Source organism: Micropterus dolomieu, linkage group LG18 (genome assembly GCF_021292245.1).
Source record: "Micropterus dolomieu isolate WLL.071019.BEF.003 ecotype Adirondacks linkage group LG18, ASM2129224v1, whole genome shotgun sequence".
NCBI lineage: Eukaryota > Metazoa > Chordata > Actinopteri > Centrarchiformes > Centrarchidae > Micropterus > Micropterus dolomieu.
The window spans coordinates 32,207,485-32,228,211 of NC_060167.1; the positions used below are offsets into that span (position 1 = coordinate 32,207,485).

General features: G+C 41.4%; 1 protein-coding gene across 1 annotated transcript; it reads right to left on the minus strand.

The window, feature by feature from the left end:
• Positions 1-2,157: 2,157 nt before the first annotated feature.
• mdfic2 (MyoD family inhibitor domain containing 2) lies at positions 2,158-11,120 on the minus strand. Its single transcript, XM_046075709.1, has 3 exons — positions 11,024-11,120; positions 7,998-8,213; positions 2,158-2,414 (listed from the first exon to the last, which is right to left on the minus strand). The coding sequence occupies exons 1-3, from the start codon at positions 11,118-11,120 to the stop codon at positions 2,158-2,160; spliced, it is 570 nt and encodes a 189-aa protein (XP_045931665.1).
• Positions 11,121-20,727: the final 9,607 nt, after the last annotated feature.

Below are 20,727 nucleotides of genomic sequence, written 5' to 3' on the forward strand. Positions count from 1 at the left end.
TGTGGCCACCATTAATTTCCCGCCTTAACCCTCTTGGGCATGGAGTTCAGCAGAGCTTCACAGGTCGCCACTGGAGTCCTCTTCCACTCCTCCATGACGACATCAAGGAGCTGGTGGATGTTAGAGACCTTGCGCTCCTCCACCTTCCGTTTGAGGATGCCCCACAGATGCTCAATAGGGTTTAGGTCTGGAGACATGCTTGGCCAGTCCATCACCTTTACCCTCAGCTTCTTTAGCGAGGCAGCGGTCGTCTTGGAGGTGTGTTTGGGCTTGTTATCATGTTGGAATACTGCCCTGCGGCCCAGTCTCTGAAGGGAGGGGATCGTACTCTGCTTCAGTATGTCACAGTACATGTTGGCATTCATGGTTCCCTCAATGAACTCTGGCTCCACAGTGCCGGCAGCACTCATGCAGCCCCAGACCATGACACTCCCACCACCATGCTTGACTGTAGGCAAGACGTGTATGCTCACTTTTGTTGCCAGCGGTTTAGACATTAATGGCTGTGTGTTGTGTTATTTTGAGGGGACAGCAAATTTACACGGTTATACAAGCTGTACACTCACTACTTTACATTGTAGCAAAGTGTCATTTCTTTAGTGTTGTCACATGAAAAGATGTAATCAAATATTTACAAAGATGTGAGGGGTGTACTCTCTTTTGTGAGATACTATATATGTTACACACTTTTATGAACTTACTTTCCAGAAATGTACCAATTGTTAACAAATGGCCAGTCTTTTCCAGTGTGAAACACTGCACAGTGTGTTGTTGTCTTTGTTATTTTCAAACACTAAATAATAGGGTAAAATACATAATTAAGACCTTAGAAATACATTGAAACAGCATAACGCAGCCTTTTCTTTTTCATACCTCTTTCATTGGCTAGTAAGGCTCATGGTCAGTGTAGTCATTTAGAAGGAACTCATGAATTAACTATTTCTGAGCTACATAGTTGGAACACATACATTGCAATAAAAGCTCACGGTATGGCTGCTTTATATAGAAAAGTGAATTATCAAATTCTCCATGCAGTTCAGATCCATGTGTGTCTCAGAACTGTACCAATACAGTACCATTCCCGCAGTGTGCAACTGTAATGACATGAGATGATAGTGCTTCTGACAACTGCACTATAATAGTCTCCTTGTTTGTACAGTGTGATTACTCTCTTGGTCTTTATATGTAATAGCAGAAAACAAATGTTTGGTAATTGAAGATCCAGTAACACTGTGTTGTGTGCCTCAGCTCTCACACTGACCCCTCTGGGAAACAAATGATGCTTAAGTACTATGTTGTCCTGTATACAGTTCTCACTCTGACATAGCAACCATGCTCTTGTGTCTATTTCCCATTATGTGACAAGGACATATTTCAGACTGAAGTGATCCAAACAGTGATCTACCACTTGAGGGAACTGTCTTTGAGAGCAGAGGTTGAGGGGAACAACAAGGACAAGTGTCCTACAAATGCCATATCCAACAGCTCCTGTGTTTCCAGTGGCACTTGAACTGAAATAGGCACGCTCAACAGGGGACAGGCTTCAAGATTTTTTTTTTTACCATACTTCAGAAAGACTATCATGTTGAAGCTGGAGTGCTTGTTGGTGTGTCAGTGTGCAGAGCAGCAACGGAATTTACAGGCCTCAAGGCCAGTGTATTGTTTGTGATGACTCCCCTGGCTGCATGGTGATTTGGTACTGTACAAATGAAATTCAAGACACTACATTGGTCACACTGTTAAGGTATTCATTCATTCAGTGTCTACAGTAGATGGTGATTGTTTCAGCCATGATAAGTTTTTCTAACAACCAAGTAGGAGGCAGTCAGAGATAAAGAAATATTTATTTATAAGGGCATATTATCAACTATCCATCCTTAAAGCAGAAATATAAAATGTTGGACAAAGCTGAATACTGGTTCATACATTCAGAAGACATATAAACACAAAGTCAGAGGCGTAGACAGATGGATAATATACATACATACATATGTCATTTTAATGTCACAAATGTTACATATTACATCTTTGATTTTATTTTCTTGTGTATTTATTTGTGTTTTAGCCCTTAGAAATCCTCCACTTCACATGGGACAGTCTGATCTTTGTTTATCCAACCTGTTTTGTGTTATGATTGGTATTAGTATGGGTATCCTACTAGTGATAGCATATTTCAGAAATCTCCATAGCCAACTCCAGGCAGTCACTTGTATCATGACAGGAACTGAGCAGACCACAGTCTAGGTCCATGCCAGAGTCTTCGTTACTGCTGGGCGTAGACTCCACTGAGGTGACGACTTGTTTGTACGTGGGGCAGCAATGATTGGCAACTCTCTTACAGGAGTCAGGTAGCATGAGGATCATATCGTAGAACCGACAGAAGAGGCAGTTTAGGACAATTCCTGCACAGTCAACTGAGGGAGACAGTCAAAAAGGACATTGAAATCATGTTTGCTATATTGTATTTATTCAAAAAGCAAATGAAAAAAACACAAAATTTTTTTTGTTGGTCTTCAAAAAACAATTTGCCTCCCCTCTTCACATGTTTGACCTCTTTGAGATGTGTGATGAATTGTGTTTAAACCACATCTTGGGACATAAATCATTGGTGCTGCTGTAAGAGCTGCTGCTCTTTGCTTATATCTTGAAACATTTTAAAAGCCTCCTTTCCTTCCTTTAGACATGCATAATTTAGGAAACCATGCCTTGATCCCTCACAGAGAGACAAGCAGGAAAGCTGTTTGGAGACATAATCAATTACCAGAGGTCTCTCCCGTGTACTTTGCCAGGAGCATTTCTAAGTTGCTTTGTGGTTGCAGTGAAACAATGTGCTATGTGTCTTCCGAGCAGCCTTTGCCAAATCGTGCCCCCCTGGGTGCTATGAAGCATGAGATCATCAAATGACACTGACCATGAACAGTTACTCACTGAAGACATGTTGCAGAAAAAGTCCTTAAGGCTTGTGTTGAAAAGAATTTAGCGAAGGCATACCTCTTACAAAGAAGCGCAATCCTCTAAATTTGTTCTATTTTTAATATTTAGAACTCTTTAATCTACACCTGGATCAAGATAAAATACACTTGGCAATAGACAATCATGCTGACTTTTGGAAAAAAAATTCTTTATGGGATTATAAGGGCTTTGTATGAGGATGAATTATTCAGACTTATGACCACTAAGTCATTTAATAAGATGTTGCTTCTGTAGCACCACCTATGTATGATAGCCAATTTGGTGAAGATCGGATGAAATGTGCAAATGTGTGAAATGGAAATGGTACAAAAGCTGCATTAAACCATGGAAAAAATACTAATAAATTGCTTCTACGCATTTCAGGAGTTATCAGTGGAAAATATGTGATTTAAATGGCCACATGGTGGCACTATGAACAAAAATTACAAAACTTTGGATAAACTTAAATATATTAATCAGTTATTATGTGGAGCCAGCGCCACCCCCTGACCATGTGTCTCACCTTAAAGGGATACACAAGTATAATAAGAAATACATGATATGATGCAATGACTGTCCCTGCTCAGGTGTTTATACGCCTAAAATAGTATCATGCATCCATATGCAACTGCAGCTTAGCAACCCACGCCGTCCTGAACACATAAACTGTAGAGGTTTTAACATTTAAAGCAACATTATGTAGTATTTTTTATCTCCTATCTGTAATAGGGAGAATGGTTTGTCAGTCTTGGCCACTCTGGGCCTGGAGTGTCTTGTATACAGCTATGTAATATAGAAATCCCATGCAGGAAATATATTGTGACAACGGCATAATACTTTACGGCACCACGTCACACCAACAAAACTCAAAGGAACAAGTGAGAGAGACATTGATGAGAGCTTCTTGAAATGAAAGGGTGCGAGGTAAACACCGAGCTGGCATTCTCTGTGTTGGACTAGTAAATAAAATTTCTATGTCTGGTGCACTTGCTTGAAGTCTGGCTGTGTTTGCAAAGTTGTTGACTTGCTAGTTTTTGATCATAAGTAATGGAGTCATAACAAATGCACCTTTTTTCTGACAGCGTGAATTACACTCTGATAGGAGGTGCCAAAAAAAAACAAAAAAAACCTGCTTAATTCCTTCTAAAACCAAAAATACTGTTTTTGCCATACAGGCTGTGTATGGATTACCAAACGATATATTTAGTATGAATTGATGAACTTTAGAGGCATAGGTAGATGTATTTCTGAACTATGAACGGAGAGTCTTTATGCTAAGCTAGGCTAGCCACATCCTGACAGCAGCTCCATATTTAATGCACAGGCGTGAGATTGAGATAAATGTTCTGAGAACCCTTGATGACAAATCGAGGAAAAGGAGGAGAGACCCTGCCCGGAGGAAGCCCGGGGCCCCAGTCTGGAGCCAGGCCCAGAGGGAGGGCTCGTCGGCGAGCGCCTGGTGGCTGGGTTTGCCACGGAGCCCGGCCAGGCTCAGCCCGAAGAAGCAACATGGCACCCCCCTCTCCATCCTTTGGACCCACCATGCATCGGAAGATCCGCAGGGGTCGGGTGCGCTGCCACATGGGTGGCAGTGAAGGTCAGAGACCTCGACGGACCAGACCCGGGCGGCAGACGCTGGCTCTGGGGATGTGGAACGTCACCTCTCTGTGGGGGAAGGAGCCGGAACTTGTGCGGGAGATGGAACGCTACCAATTAGATCTGGTGGGGCTGACCTCCACGCACAGTCTCGGTTCTGGAACCGCACTCCTTGATAGGGGATGGACACTATTCTTCTCTGGAGTTGTTCAAGGTGTGAGGCGCAAGGCGGGTGTGGGGATACTCACAAGTCCCCGGCTGAGCACCGCTACGTTGGAGTTTACTCCGGTGAACGAGAGGGTCGCCTCCCTACGCCTTAGGGTACTGGGGGGGAAAACTCTGACTGTTGTTTGTGCATATGCACCAAATAGCAATTTAGAGTATTCGGCCTTCTTGGAGACCCTGAATGGAGTTCTGTATGGGGCTTCAGTAGGGGACTCCATAGTTCTGCTTGGAGACTTCAACGCGCATGTGGGCAATGATGGAGATACCTGGAAAGGCCTGATTGGGAGGAACGGCCCCCCTGATCTGAACCCGAGTGGGTGTTTGTTGTTAGACTTCTGTGCTAGTCATGGATTGTCTATAACGAATACCATGTTCGAGCATAAGGATGCTCATAAGTGTACATGGTACCAGAGCACCCTAGGCCGAAGATCAATGATCGATTTTGTAATCGTTTCATCTGATTTGAGGCCGCATGTTTCAGACACTCAGGTGAAGAGAGAGGCAGAGCTGTCAACTGATCACCATCTGGTGGTGATTTGGGTCAGGGGGTGGGGGAAGACTCTGGACAGACCTGGTAAGCCCAAACGGGTAGTGCGGGTGAACTGAGAACGTCTGGAGGAGGCCCCTGTCCGTGAGATCTTCAACTCAAACCTCTGGCGGAGCTTTTCTGGCATCCCTGTGGAGGTTGGGGACATTGAACAGGAGTGGGCAATGTTCAAAACCTCTATTGCTGAAGCTGCAGCGGAAAGCTGTGGTCTCAAGGTCTTAGGTGCCTCAAGGGGCGGTAACCCTCGAACACTGTGGTGGACACCGGTGGTCAGGGAAGCCGTCCGACTGAAGAAGGAGGCCTTCCGAGATTTGTTGTCTCGGAGGACTCCGGAGGCGGTTGCAAGGTACCGACGGGCCCGAAGGACTGCAGCCTCTGCTGTGGCAGATGGAAAGCAGCGGGTGTGGGAGAAGTTCGGAGAAGACATGGAGAAGGACTTTCGGGCGGCACCAAAGTGTTTCTGGAGAACTGTCCGCCATCTCAGGAGGGGGAAGCGGGGAACCGTCCAAGCTGTGTACAGTAAGGATGGGACCCTGCTGACCTCAACTGGGGAGGTAATTGGGCGGTGGAAGGAACACTTTGAGGAACTCCTAAATCCGACTGACACGCCGTCTTTTGTAGAGGCAGAGCTCGAGGCTGATGGGGGATTCTCATCAATTTCCCTGGTGGAAGTCACTGAGGTAGTCAAACAACTCCACAGTGGCAAAGCCCCAGGGATTGATGAGATCCGCCCAGAAATGCTAAAAGCTTTGGGTGTGGAGGGGCTGTCTTGGATAACACGTCTCTTTAACATTGCGTGGAAGTTGGGTACAGTGCCCAAGGAGTGGCAGACTGGGGTGGTGGTTTCCCTGTTCAAAAAGGGGGACCAGAGAGTGTGTGCCAATTACAGGGGTATCACACTTCTCAGCCTCCCAGGTAAAGTCTATTCCAGGGTGCTGGAATGGAGGGTTCGGCCGATTGTCGAACCTCAGATTGAAGAGGAACAATGCGGTTTTCGTCCCGGTCGTGGAACAACTGACCAGCTCTTTACTCTCACAAGGATCCTGGAGTGAGCTTGGGAGTATTCCTATCCAGTCTACATGTGCTTTGTAGATCTGGAGAAGGCGTATGACCGGGTCCCCCGGGAGATACTGTGGGAGGTGCTGCGGGAGTATGGGGTGAGGGGGGCCCTTCTCAGGGCTATCCAGTACCTGTACATCCAAAGCGAGAGCTGTGTCCGAGTACTCGGCAGTAAGTCGGACTCTTTCCAGGTGAGGGTTGGCCTTCGCCAGGGCTGCGTTTTGTCACCTATCCTGTTTGTGATATTCATGGACAGGATATCGAGGCGTAGTCGTGGCGAGGAGGGGCTGCGGTTCGGGGGGCTTGGGATCTCGTCACTGCTTTTTGCGGATGATGTGGTCCTGATCCTGGTCCGTGACCTTCAGCTCTCACTGGATCGGTTCGCAGCCGAGTGCGAAGCGGTTGGGATGAGGATTAGCACCTCTAAATCTGTGGCCATGGTTCTCAGCAGGAAACCGGTGGAGTGCCAACTCCAGGTAGGGAATGAGTCCTTACCCCAAGTGAAGGAGTTCAAGTACCTCGGGGTCTTGTTCACGAGTGAGGGGAGAATCGGAGCAGCGGGGGCGGTAATGCACTCGCTTTACCGCGCCGTTGTGGCGAAAAGAGCCGTAAGGCAAAGCTCTCGATCTACCGGTCGATTTTTGCTCCTACCCTCACCTATGGTCATGAAGGCTGGGTCACGACCGAAAGAACGAGATCGCGGGTACAAGCGGCCGAATTGGGTTTCCTCAGGCGGGTGGCTGTTGTCTCCCTTAGAGATAGGGTGAGAAGCCTGGCCATCCGCGAGGAGCTCAGAGTAGAGCAGCTGCTCCTTTGGTATCTGGTTAGGATGCCTCCTGGACGCCTCCCTAGGGAGGTGTTCCAGGCACGTCCAGCTGGTAGGAGGCCTCGGGGAAGACCCAGGACTAGGTGGAGAGATTATATGTCCACACTGGCCTGGGAACGCCTCGGGATCCCCCAGTCAGAGCTGGTTAATGTGGCTCGGGAAAGAGAAGTCTGCTGGAGCTGCTCCCCCCGCGACCCGATCCCGGATAAGCGGATGAAGATGGATGGATGGATGGATGGATGGTTCTGAGTTGAACTATTTCTTAAATCAAAATTAGTGACAGTACTAAATTACCAATGTATTTATTATTTAATTTAATAAAAGTGCCAGTAAGAACATGAACAGTCTGTGGTGAAATCACTTAAACTGCTGCATCTACAGCGAGTCTACTTTGGTGGCCATTTCTTTTGCATTAGTCTTTCTCTTTTTTGCTGTAGTTTCAGTTTGTAAATTATTCACACATTTTCATAATTGATTATATGAACTGTATTTAGCATTCTCACAGCATGGTGAGGCATAAAGCTAGCAATTTGTCAGATTTTTTTATTCTGTCTGTGGTCTGTGGCATTATTATTATGCATATTAATCATCATTTATTTCATCAGTAGAAAAGCTATGTTTGGATGAAAAAGTTAATTTCATTTCAGTTTTACTGAGCATTCAACACAGGATTTTTTTTTTCCTTCAATAATTTCAATTGTTTATTTAGAAGGTTTTGGCAACAGACCACAACAGCTGTGTGTGCAGCTAGAAGGCATCAGACGGATATGATGAAGTGTTAGTGTCACTAACCTCCCGTGTTGCTCTGCTGCGAAGAAGACAGAGATTCTGTGGTGGAGGATGCTGCAGAGGAAGATCTCTTCAGGTACATTTTCAAAGGGAATAGAAGGGAAGAAGAGCTGTCACCCTCTCTATGCCGCTGAGCTTCTGTGCTACTCTCCCCAGGCTCACTTTCTGCAGAGGCGACAAGTCTCCAGTCGACGACCTGAGCCTCACTTTGTAACCTTTCTGTCCAAGAGACAAAATATTAAATAAATAACGACAGTTCAGTTAGCAACAAGTAAAATGTATGATTTGATTAAGTATTTAAAGTCCAGCATGCATTAGTGTAAGAGCTCAGAGGCCTGAAGACTGTTTCAGAGCTTCCAGTGTAGCCAGGAAAAAGCCATGATTTCCTTTTCCGTGTGCTGGCAAACTTGGAATACATTGGCTATCATCTGATGACAATTTCAATGCAAATAAATTTCCAAAAACATAATAAAAAGATAATCTCTAGGATTCCAACATGGACAAAAAGCTAAATCGTTGTCGTTTCGCCCAATTTAGCTGTCCACATGGATGGTTCACCTGCACACAACCAAAATCCACTTAATTGGTCACTACTACTTGGACTACAAATACTACAAATGGAAACCAAAATACTTCTAATTAGGACTGAACAATTTTGGAAATATAATCTAATTGCGATTTTTTTTAACCAATATAGCGATTGTGATTTAATATAGTTAATTTTTAAGCTCTTTACCTCCTGTATTATTCTGAAAGGACAAGCAGTAAATCAGTGTATGGTATGACCAACACAATATTAGATAGATTAAACATACACTGCTCTTTCTTGTAGGCCAGGCCTGTGTTATGATGAAATTAGGTGATGCATGAATTGCATGAATTATTATTATGAGCAATGGTGGGGAAGAAATATCAAATTATAATAATATGAGAAAGATAATTTGAGTCAAGTCATGGTATTAAATAATGCTATAATATCATCACGTCAGCCTACCTACAGACCACAAGAAAAACGAAGTTCACCACAGTGTGTTATACAGTAAACGCTCAATACAAAACCCACAGATCAACCACTAATTAATGAGTCTATCTCAAAAACCTAAAAAAAATACTCAGTTTGAGGTTTAATTCAAAAGCTGGCCAAAGTTGATGCTTCGTCTGCAGAGGCTTTACTCTTGGATGTCATGTGACAAAATGTGTAATCACAGCCTTTGCGATTAGAAAATCTTGTTTTATCACATCGCGATAATATCGTAAATGCAATTAATCGTTCAATCCTACCACCAATACCAAAATCTTGTCCCTTGACTACATATTCCGCATTCATATGCAGATAAATGTTTACAGAGATACAGAGCTAGGCTAGCTGTGTCCACCTGTTTCCAGTCTTTCTGCCAAGCTAATCTACCGCTCTTCTGGCTCTAGCTCTATATTTAGCACACAGACCGTGTAATATAAATCTTCTCATCTAACTCTCAGCAAGAAAGTATTTCCCAAAATATCAAAGTTTTCCTTTAAACTCTATCTATGGAATGGTAAGAACCTCCACATTATAGGTGTGATAAACATCACAAGGCCAATATCTGGAAATACAGAACAGCTTTGTTTCCTGTGGATTTCCACTGCATGGTACTGCGACAACACGACTCGACTCACTTTAAGTATCTGGTCCTTTTCTCGATTTCATTTTCCACCACAGACACCACGTGAATGAGTGACACACAATGACACACTCACTGGATCCTTTCATCGGCAACCAAAAAGATGAATGTTTGTACAGAATGTCCCATGTCGGGATTGTAGTGATGATTTTCTCTGACTAATCAGTAACACCATGGAAATATATAAAACCTATACTGTCCACACTAGAACGCACTATCCGTACCTGAAGACCTGACCTCCACATGTGCTGAAGAAATTTCCAGAAAATCAGACAACAGAATGTGGAGTTAGGCTGGAAAATTTCTAGAGTAGAATTAGATCTGTTTGTTAAAATCTGATTTAAATAGATATTAATGAATTATTGCGCTGGCTGCAGACTGTTTACTTTTTTCACCACCTATTCCAAATTAATTATTCACCATTCCTTTCTCTGTTTTATTTAACATTTAATGCCTAATGATTTATTCACACTCTGGACACATTTTTGAAAGTCGAATAAACTGTATTTGTCTTACCTAAATTGTTGAAAGAGAGATACAAATGGACGTTGCTCAGGGCTGTATTGGCCATTTTTAAGATTTTATTAGTTGTTTTTTAATGCGTATGAAATAACAAAGTTCAAAATAGTCTCCCTTGTTATCACCTTTTGTCAGCTTGAAGTTTCCTTTTATCTCTCATTAGAATTGTCTGTGTTTTTATCTGTCATTTCTCAGTGATTGAATGAGAAGTGAAGAAGGCAGGGATTGGTATTTGAAGTACAAGTTAAAACGAACTTCAAATCAGTGCTGTCTGTGTGCATGTTTGAGCTGAGGAGCAGTGTGATGCTCCCGGGTTATCTAATGAATTAAGTAAGAAGTAAAGCTGGTCCATGCCCATGACCATTAGCTGATAGAGAAATAAGGCCTGCAGGCATACTATGCATTTTTCAGGTTTTGTTCCAGTGTTTCACTGAGCCACGCTCACTCATTAGACACCACAGTTACTCTGAGTGGTGGATCTGATGATAATTTCACTTCATGTTTTAAATCAAAACGCAAACTTGAATTTGCAGCATCAGAACCATGGAACTGAAAACATCTACACACTTTAAAGGATGTATGTAAACAAGTGACTGACAAAATCCATTTTTTTCCTTGCTGCAAATTGTGATTTGTTGGGGAAATTGCTCTGAAATTGAACAACTTTCAACTTTCATTTCTCAAGCTAAATATCTAGCACAAGATAGTGGTAAGTAGACTTGTGGAATTGCTTCAGTACCAACAACAGAACAGTGACTACTGTACATTAACATAGAGATTTACAAGAAACACAATGACTCAATACTGATGCTCAGATTTTTTCCACAGACCTGAGTCACATTAACTTACCTCCTCTCACCCACGCAGCACTCTCCTCAGCAGTGTTTACTGTCCCTTTGTTTTTCACATCGGCACTCAGAGTCATTTCATCTGCCATCTGGTCCATTGCATCACAAATATAAAATGCACCTCGTATGACAAACCTGATTACCTCAGTCCAAAAATATGTGGCTGCATACAACTGAGGCCAAGGTGCGTTAATGTCTAACACAGTTTTACCACAGCTCACTTTCTTCATACACTCGCCAGCTCTCAGGATTAGGTTCTCATGCAGCAAATAGTCTTCTCGCCTTAGCTGTGGAGGCAGCTATTTACCTCTGCAAAGCAGAGAGCATCCAGGACAAATTATCCGTTACACAGGGTCCATTTGGCCTGCTGCCTACTGTACTGTAAGCCTCTTCAATGTTCCAATGACGTTGGCAAAAATACTGGAGATCCGCTCCTATTAAATCAACACCAGGACGAAGTCAGCAACATTTTATTAGTTTGAGTTAGTTCCCTCTATAAAGTGATAATGAAGCCAAAGGCAAATGCAGAGCATCACTTAATAAAAGGAAATATCACATTAAATCTGTAATTGCCTGTACAGATGCATTGTTATGCATTATAAAGAGATTTTGTGATGCTATAGTATGGGAGATAGAAAATTAAAATATTCATATATTAAAACGTTAAAATATTTGGAGGATACTGTTTATTGTAAAGAAAAGACAATATAGCACACATTTAGATACACAACAATAACAGCTCAGTCACTCCTTCAAGGCGGTGATTCTGCAGAACATATGCATGAGGCAGCCAGTGCCAGTTTGTTTGTTGGGGCGAAACACGCATTGAAACATGGATAGCGAGCTGCATTCAAATTTCTCCGAATACAAGCCAACCAATTTACTCTAATTAGGCTCAACACTAGAGTTGCATTTTAATAGACGCCCCGCTGTGTTTGCATATGTTTAGAGAACAAGAGCCATGCTAATTGAAAAATTAAGATGTGAGAGTATTTGTCTTCTGAGCTCCCACTATGCTGCACTCAGTGTAAATATGACTCCTGAAGAGAACTTCCACAGAGAGTTTCTAGTGCTTTCTTTCTTCCTCCTCCTTTTTTTCCCTTTGTGTTGTGAGGGTGATAACAAAGTGAGAAAGGACAAATCAAGATTAAGCTCTTGTGTTCTTCAAAAGGCCTCAGTGATGATGTGACAACACCATATTCCCACTCTGTGGTCTTGTTGTTTTTCACAGAAACAGCAGGTTTTATTTTATTGGTTTTATTGATTCCACGTCAATCACGCCGTCAGAGAGGTTCAGCGGGCTGCGTGGTTAATTTGTCTCCCATGGAAATGTGCTCTCTGTGAAATGAGCTGTGTGGCCCTGCGTCTGCAGAAAAGTCACAGTGGCTGACACCCCACCCCATTACAGCTTGCCCTAATGTAGAGTGAAGTGACAGCCAGAGATCAAGTTCAGGTACAAATTACACTACAACCAAGTGAAAGCTTTCTGACCCCCTTTGTTGCACTTACAGTTCACTCTATTATTTACAGTTGTAAACAGGTGCTCATACGCACCCACCCATGCTTCCCATTGCAGCTTCAGTCTTGCTGTGTTTGTGCACTCTTTGTGGCTCAGGGATGAACCTGTTACTAAGACTTCTTCATCTTAATTTCCCTTCAAACTTGCTTGTTGTTCAGTGGAGAGTGATGATACCTTGGTTGTAACCACACTAATACAGAGTACTCTATTGGCCTTGGAGTCATCATATTTTGAATAACTCATGTATATGCATTAGTCATATTTGTACAAAGGGCGCAGCAAAAAGGTGGAATGTAGCTTAAAACACAAGTGATATGGCTTGCATTACGAGAATTTATAAGCTCATCCACATGAATAACAAAGCCAACACAAAGTTATTGCAACTCCTTTGGGATGAAAAAACTCTGCAAACTCAGATTATTGGTATAGGCCGGTGGTTATGTCCCCCTTCAGAAGCCAACAAAAGACCTAACCTTTCCATCCATGACCCTCCTGAAGTGGCTCTACACCGTCCAGGGGGGCCCGCACCCCAGTCTGCGAACCATTGTGGTAGGTTAAAGTTGTTGGGTCATTCATTGTGAACCATAAAAATTACATAAATAGTGCAATAGCTTAATGTTATTAATGTACAAAAATAAACTCTTTCAGTGCTTGCAAATATTCTGCATATGTCCTCTTGAAATACTGCTCAATGCTAACATTTTAGTACGGCCTATGTTGAAAGATGGAATGAGAAGTTGTTCACAACTTTAAAGATAAATGGTAGGTTATCAGGACAAATATAACAGTTTTGGGTAGAAATTTGTCAATATGACATAGCACTCTATAACTTCCAGCAATTGTTGTTTTGTTTATACAGCTGCAAAGTATAGAGTATGCAAAATAACACAGACCCCATAAGCTGAATAAATTACTGTATCTGACATTAGCCTTGTCACGCAAATTTTAAACAGACTTTTTAAATGTCGCCAAAAGATAATGCGAATAAGGTGCATTTCCATCAGCTGGTTTGGAACAAATAAGCCCGGCTACAGCAAGCGTTGTTACGTCAGTAGTTAACGTTACACATTGGAAACAAAACCAGTCGCATGGACCTGAGGACCATGCATCTGAGAAAAACGGAGGGAGGTCCAGTGTTTCCATCTCGTGCAGTAACTCTTTTTTGACAAAGGCAAAAACCACTTCATGCTAGCGTAAAAGTAAAACGTTTTTTTTGAATTCTGCGTTTCTGTGTTTCCATTAACCTTTTGTGATGTGATACTTCAAAATCTTTGTGCAGCACATTATTACGACCCCATATTTACGTTTGTTGTGGCAGCAACCTCTAATGGCCGTACAATGGTAGCAAAGGAGGAAGTCGGGCAGAAAGTCAGATTAAGGAGGTAGGATGGGGTGGTCGTAAAACCAAGTAAATGCTGAGTTAGTTTGAGTCTAGTGTTAAATAGCGTTACTAACTTCCATCACATGACTTTGTAATGTACTTACTTTAACCCAAACCATGATGTTGTCCTTAACCTACCTTACAACATTAACCACAGGTTTAACCCCTTAACACCAATTGTTGTGAATTTGCACATTTGCACAATCACACCGCTTCCATTCAGACAGGAGCGGAGATGAGATGAGAGCCGTATGTATTCCCCCAGTGCCAGTTTGTGCATATTTGATACGTTCCTAGGAACCTTTCGGAAGCACTGGTTTGTGCCTGTTGTTAATTTGCATCATACCTAAAGTGATATCTATTCTATGCTCTATAGACAAATTAATAATCTCCACTTAATTTTCAGCTTGAAAGCAAAAACACAAATAATAAATTTTTTTATATAATTGCAAATATAATTGTAAATACATTCAGACGTCAAGGAGTTAGCGTCATGTGACGTAACACTAATTTGTTGTTTTTGGAGGAATGGATAAATGACCCATGTTGTTATTTAGGGTGGAGGTGTTGTTGGTATTAAGTGTTAGCGTCTAGGGTCCCATTAATGCAAATGATCTGCTAGGAACATAAAGATGAATTTTTGGGTTGCATTCACAAAGGGGAAATGAAATGTTAAAAAGCCATATCGAACATATTTTTCATTTATAAACTTATAGCCTATGCAACTTATATTGACACGCCCTCATCCCATATGTCCTACCTGAAATTTCCATCAGCTTTGTTTTGTCACAAAATCTTGTATTTAATGTTAGGCATAATTTACCACATGAAGTGTAGTGTAGAGAGTATTTTTCCTGTAATTCTGCCGTGTCCGGATCACCTTGGAAGGGCAACTTAACATTTACTCCATGCATGTGTGTGGTTGTGGCAGGTGTTTCGTGGAACTAAATGGAAATTGCGACTTTTTTTTAAAAGTAAAATGTCTTAGTTTGTTGAACATGCTGCCGGTGCAGAGGTCCCCTTTGCCCCTTAATGAGTTCCACAGAGAATAAGTGTCACAGTTGGTGATGAGAGCCGACTCCCATGTCACCTTGAGGCTGGCTAAGACAAAGGGAAGACGACACTTGATGTCATATTCACTCTCTCTTTTTACAAATGGTTAACCCTGGTGGACCGACTTTATTTTTATAGGCAGATGTCATTGTCCTCAGATAGATAAAAGTGCAACATTTGAAAGAATAGAAAAACAAACATTCCGAGTATTTAATATGTGTTCAATAATGAGACTATGTGTTTGTCAAACAGGTTTATGCTCATGCTTGAATTATTATTAGTTAAAAATAATTTATTACTTAATAAATAAGTAAATTATTAAATCATAACAACTATTTGACAACACTGAACACTACCTAAAGATTTACCCAACATGTTTGCTTTATTTGGAATACTAATAGCAAATGACAGCAGACATATTTAATACATCGGAGAGTAAATATCAGTCATCACATACATGTGTTAATTGTGCTCTACTGACAATTGCTGCAATAAGGATTTGATAAACCAAAAAGGTTGAATTCAATTCAATTCAGTTTTATTTATATAGCGCCAATTCACAACAGAAACAGTCTCACTGCTTGGTTTAAATAATAAATTGTCTAAATGTCATTTTTTGTATTTACTGATTGAAGCACTGACCTTTACTATCAGTTTTCACATCAAGTTTCTGGTAAACGTTAGTGCAAGAGAATGGAACACTTGCCTTCGATAGCTCTTTCCTTACAGGATTAAATGATAACCCTGAAAAATCACCTCTGAGAAACGGAGCTGTGTTTGAGAGGGGATAAAATATGAAATCAAAGAATTCCTCTCTGATGGACCGACTACTCGACTGTTGGTAAAACACATTTGGCGAGGTCTTTGAGAGTATTCATTTCAGTAGTTATTCATGGTCTTCATTAACTACCACAGAGCTTACAGTCGAGCAGTTTGTTCTGATCCACTTAAAGTGCTGTACCTTAAAGCAGAGCTCACCTTCTGTGCTCTGGGGAGTGTTCCTGCTCAACCCATTAAAAACACAATAATTCATTTTCAAAATAATTTTGCTCTAATTGAACATGTCTGTTATATTCAGGTTTTTTTTCAACATCTTTAAGGACACCTGCCTACCTTTATGACAGCTGAGTGGGGAAGTACTGAAAGAAATCACAGTTTCTAAATTAAGATTGCAGATAAATGACCTTACAAAGCAAAGGAAATCAAAGAAGTATGGGAATGGGGTAAATTGGATTCTTTGGCGTCTAACAGTATATGACTTAAACCAACTGGGGATTCTCTCCACAGTGGAGGAAGAGACAGTTTCCTGAGGCAACAGTCCCACCTGGGACCTCCTGATGATCCATGGGGTGTTCGTCAAAAGCCTTGAAGTTATTCAACCCACTAAAAGGCTAAATAGATTTTTTTCTATTAACATTTAGGCTGTATTGCTCTGATTTCAGAGCTTCTATACTGGTTTCAGGCCATCTGTTTCATTTTACTCCATCAATATTCTGTATTTAATTTGCATTGCTGAAAGGTTTGTTAATGTCTGAGTTTTTATTGTATCACACTGGTTAACAACAACGCTCAAACAATGGTAAACCTAAAAAGTGTTAATTAAAGAGCTTTGTTACATTTGTGACTTAGAATATTCCTAATCATATTTAAAAAGAGTAGCGTGGCTATAGCACTACTAACTTACTTGGGTGATCCTCATAACTAAGTCTGGGTATCATTTCACATGTTTATAATGCTAATGTCAATATGAATTTTGGAACTGAGACAGTTTTTTTTAGAGCACATTACTTTGTTTTTCTCTAATTTAATAAAATAACCTCTCAAGCGTTAAATGTTATCTAAACACAAGGAGCTACGCAACATTTTTGCCTTTATAAAATATTTTAAAACTCATTATTTGTTGAAAGAGTAAGAAGATTACGAATATGACCAGTGTCAGCTCTCAGTACCTGACAGTCTTTGATGCCCTGTGCTGCAGACAAGTTTAGGTCTGTAAACAGAAATAAAGGATAGAGGTTTGGAATTCAGCCTTATTTACTTTTTTAAAGAACAATTTCAAAACACTACTCTGACACTAAAACACTGAACTCCCACTAATAATGATAAACCTGAGCTTTACTTTTATGCAAATGAAAGAAAACCCTACATCAGTACAGCATTTGTACAAATTGAACAGTCCTTGCAGCTTCACACAGGCATCATGAGAAATACCCATTATTACAGACCAATTTGCTCCTTCAGATAATCAATGCTGGCACTGACTCAAGCCCTGCTCCACAGGCTAAATGCTTGAATTGATCATTGATGCCTTCTCACCAATAAGCCGTTTAAAATGACTAATTGGGTGGGGCTAAGAGTAGCCTGGGCTTTTGCTATTAGTGTAATGATGATATGACATCAGACGTTTTCAGTAAAGCATTGTCTTGTTGTTATTGGGCAAGACAGATTATGATTGGGTTTAGTCAGTGCACATTATGAGATGCTCCTTAAGTAGCATTCATAAAGCAAAGCTCCTTGCTATGTCAGAGTGATAATAAGGGTAGTGATTCATATATACTTTAGGAGTCAAAGGGAGCACCATGTTAGACCTGTATTTTCTTTTATTTGTCCTTGCTGTTGGGGATCATGGATCTTGTACTTCCTTTGTCCCTGCGTACATCAGACAGAGAGCTCTGCTGGCGAGTCATTGATATGCCAGCTCTGTTTTTACACATTGTCATTTTATCTTTCTCATTACTGTCATTACTACAGACTCAGATACATCTCATTACAAGGGTAATTGCGACAAACATAAAATCCATGCCCCCTCCCTTTAAGTTGGATATCTTTCAAATGCTCAAAGTAGATAACCACTGTGTTAGATCCACAACAGCTGTTAATATTGCTTTATTCCCACTGATATCTTTGTGTTTTTCTTTTGATGGGGTGTTTAAATGGAAAATGAAAACAAGTTCAAACGGGTCTACTTTATCTGCACATTGACTCCGGAAACCTGGTTGTATACCTGTGCTGTTTAAACTCTCTGTCACATCACACAGAGGAACAGTGTGATGTGAATGCACGTGGACACTCACTAGCCTGAGCACGCAAGCAGACACACACACACACACACACACACACACACACACACACGCTTTTATGTAGAGCTGGCTCCAACTTGTGATGTAATTTTATTTTTAGCTGGTCCTCTTTTCTATCGGAGCCCCATGAAGTCTTCTCCATCTACAACTTAGTTCCTCAGCCAAATATTGACTTTGGGATCTGATTATTAAGCAATTTCCACAAAACTTCAAATTACTATCTGAACAATTATTTTAAAGACGTTACAAGACCCAGTAGACCCCCAAGGTCTTGAAACTGATTATGCAAAAAGATAATTGCTATGAAGATTTAAAAAGAATGAAATTGGTTTGACAAACCTATAAGTTGTTAACTACTGCTCAGTGCAAAAGAATACATTTGCTGACAAGGCCACAAAGAACCAGTGCAGAGGAGGCTTTTCCCGTGTGCTCAGGTGGGCGGGAGGTATCGCTCTCTTTATTATCACAGCTAATGGCATTACAGATCTGTCCTCAATTATACAGGATGAGATGAACTATTAATTAATAATTCTTCTGATAGATAAATTGTGCCGTGTTCAGCAGATGTGCACTTCTTAGAGATGAGAGGAGACACAGATGGAGGCTATTGACCAACAGTGGCCCCGTTCTGTGTCTGCCTTTATAGATGTGTCCATTTTATCTCAGCTTGACACTCTGTTATGTTCCCTGTCCCCCTGTCCTGCTTTAACTGCCCACGTACCGCCAGCAGGCATCCATGTTTTCCTGATTTACTGTGTGTAAAGCCAATGTTGCATAATTTGTGTTTTAAGAAAAGATATTAATCCTTCTTCACATTGGGGAAAATGGTTAGTTTTCCCCCTCCCAGGTTAAACGTACACTGCCTGAAAAATGACACATCCTCAAAGTACTTTTGAGCAAAGACTGAGTTGTATAATTTTCCCATAAGCTCGGAGCGTTTAAGTGTAGAAAGGAGGAATTATATGGCTATGAATGGCTTCCCTAATAGTGATATCACTTCCTAGAACAAAAGAAGGTGGCTCCACAATGAGCTGAGGAGTGCGGACGCTAGCTCAATTGGCCATTTCCGTGGCTTCCATTAAGGTCATGCACTGCGCCACCGTGCCGGAGAGTGCATGAGTGACAACACGGCCAAGACGAATGGAGCACTCTCCCACAAACCTCGTTAAGACTGAAATCACCGAAAAAATAATAGTTATTAAATTAATTGCAGTCATAATCTCGTAAAATATGTGTCAAAAAATTATATGCGGTTCGATTAACACATAACATGGATGTCAAATCTGTAATAAAACCCTGATCAATAAAACAATAACCATGTTGTTAAAAGCAGTCATTGAAAGGTGTTGCTGGCAGTGGGCTCCAGGGGTGAGCAACCCTTTTAATATAAACGGATTTCATCTTTCCACCGTGTCACCTAAATCACCTCAATGTTTGTGTATACAATTAAAATAAGATAATAAATTGCAGCAATGGATGGATTGCGAACGCTCCCTTCGACCCCATACATCAGGCTTTGTCAGTGGCCCAGAAAATGCATGTCTAACAATCTGTTGATTACAATGTGGTGTGAGCAGAGGCCCCCGCCGAGGGAGGGTGATGACTGTTGCAGGATACATTATTTTAACATATTGTTATGTTTAAATCGATAAGTTTTAAACGAGCGCTAACGACTGCTATTAATTAAACTTTCAGAATCTTTTATTAGAAAAGTTACCACTTGTGTGCTTGATTTAATGAATGGTTTATTATTTCATTTTGTTGGCCCTGACCATTATGCCCAAACGACTGGTCTTTTATCTTGAAAAGAAATGAGGCAAGGCACAGTTTATTTGCAGTGCGGAAACGATAACGCGTCAGTTGAAGGGCATATTTGTTTTAAAGCCTTGGAGGAGTAACTGTGCCTAGCTCTTGATACAATTTGCCTGCCTCTAAACCATATTGAAATCATTCCCATCCCCCCTACCCCCCGCCATTTGGCCCTTGAGATATTATTATTTTTTATCAGTGTGTTTATATAAAATCATTTGAGTGGGGATGTCAATTTGGAAATGAAATTGTCTGTGCAAGGGAATCATTCAGATTGGAAATTAATGGTATTGCAATTAAAACTTGGGAGTTACAGTATTTGGTAACAATTATGATAATGACTCTAGCTGGAGGTGTGAATTTCACAAGTGTGGGGGGGCTGTTAACATGAGCGCTGTGCGGGAAAGCTAGCAGCAGCAAGCCTGTTTCTCCCGGTGTAAAAATACGTTTCCACCAGTTTCCAGTTTCTTCTAATAGAGCAATGCCACTGAGAAAATATCTTGACTTCTCCTCGGTAGAATGTGTGTTATTGCATTACTGAGCACAGATAAACTGCCTTTTGTGATATTGCTGCAGCAAGCTCTTTGCTCTCAAGCTGCCATTGACAGAACGTGTCCTACATTGTGCTGTAGTAATAGAGTGGTTTATCAGCTCGTGTTGAGACTAGCTATAGGCTAAGTATGGTTGAGAGTCACAATTACCAACAGACACAACATGCTGTTTGTCTGCTCATGATTAATGTGCTGGATCAATGTGGGCCGCTGCAAATAAGCAGGGTGATGGAAGATTCCTGTGAGATATTTTTTCCCTTTCGTTCTTTTTTTTCCACACACACACACGCACTGCTATCAGCCAAATTGGAT

Coding starts and splice junctions, on each gene's coding strand:
- mdfic2 (XM_046075709.1), bottom strand. CDS start 11,120: ATGGACCAGATGGCAGATGAAATGACTCTGAGTGCCGATGTGAAAAAC. Junction 8,214..11,023: donor TGCTGCGTGGGTGAGAGGAG/GTAAGTTAATGT, acceptor TCTCTTGGACAG/AAAGGTTACAAAGTGAGGCT. Junction 2,415..7,997: donor GCAGCAGAGCAACACGGGAG/GTTAGTGACACT, acceptor TGTCTCCCTCAG/TTGACTGTGCAGGAATTGTC.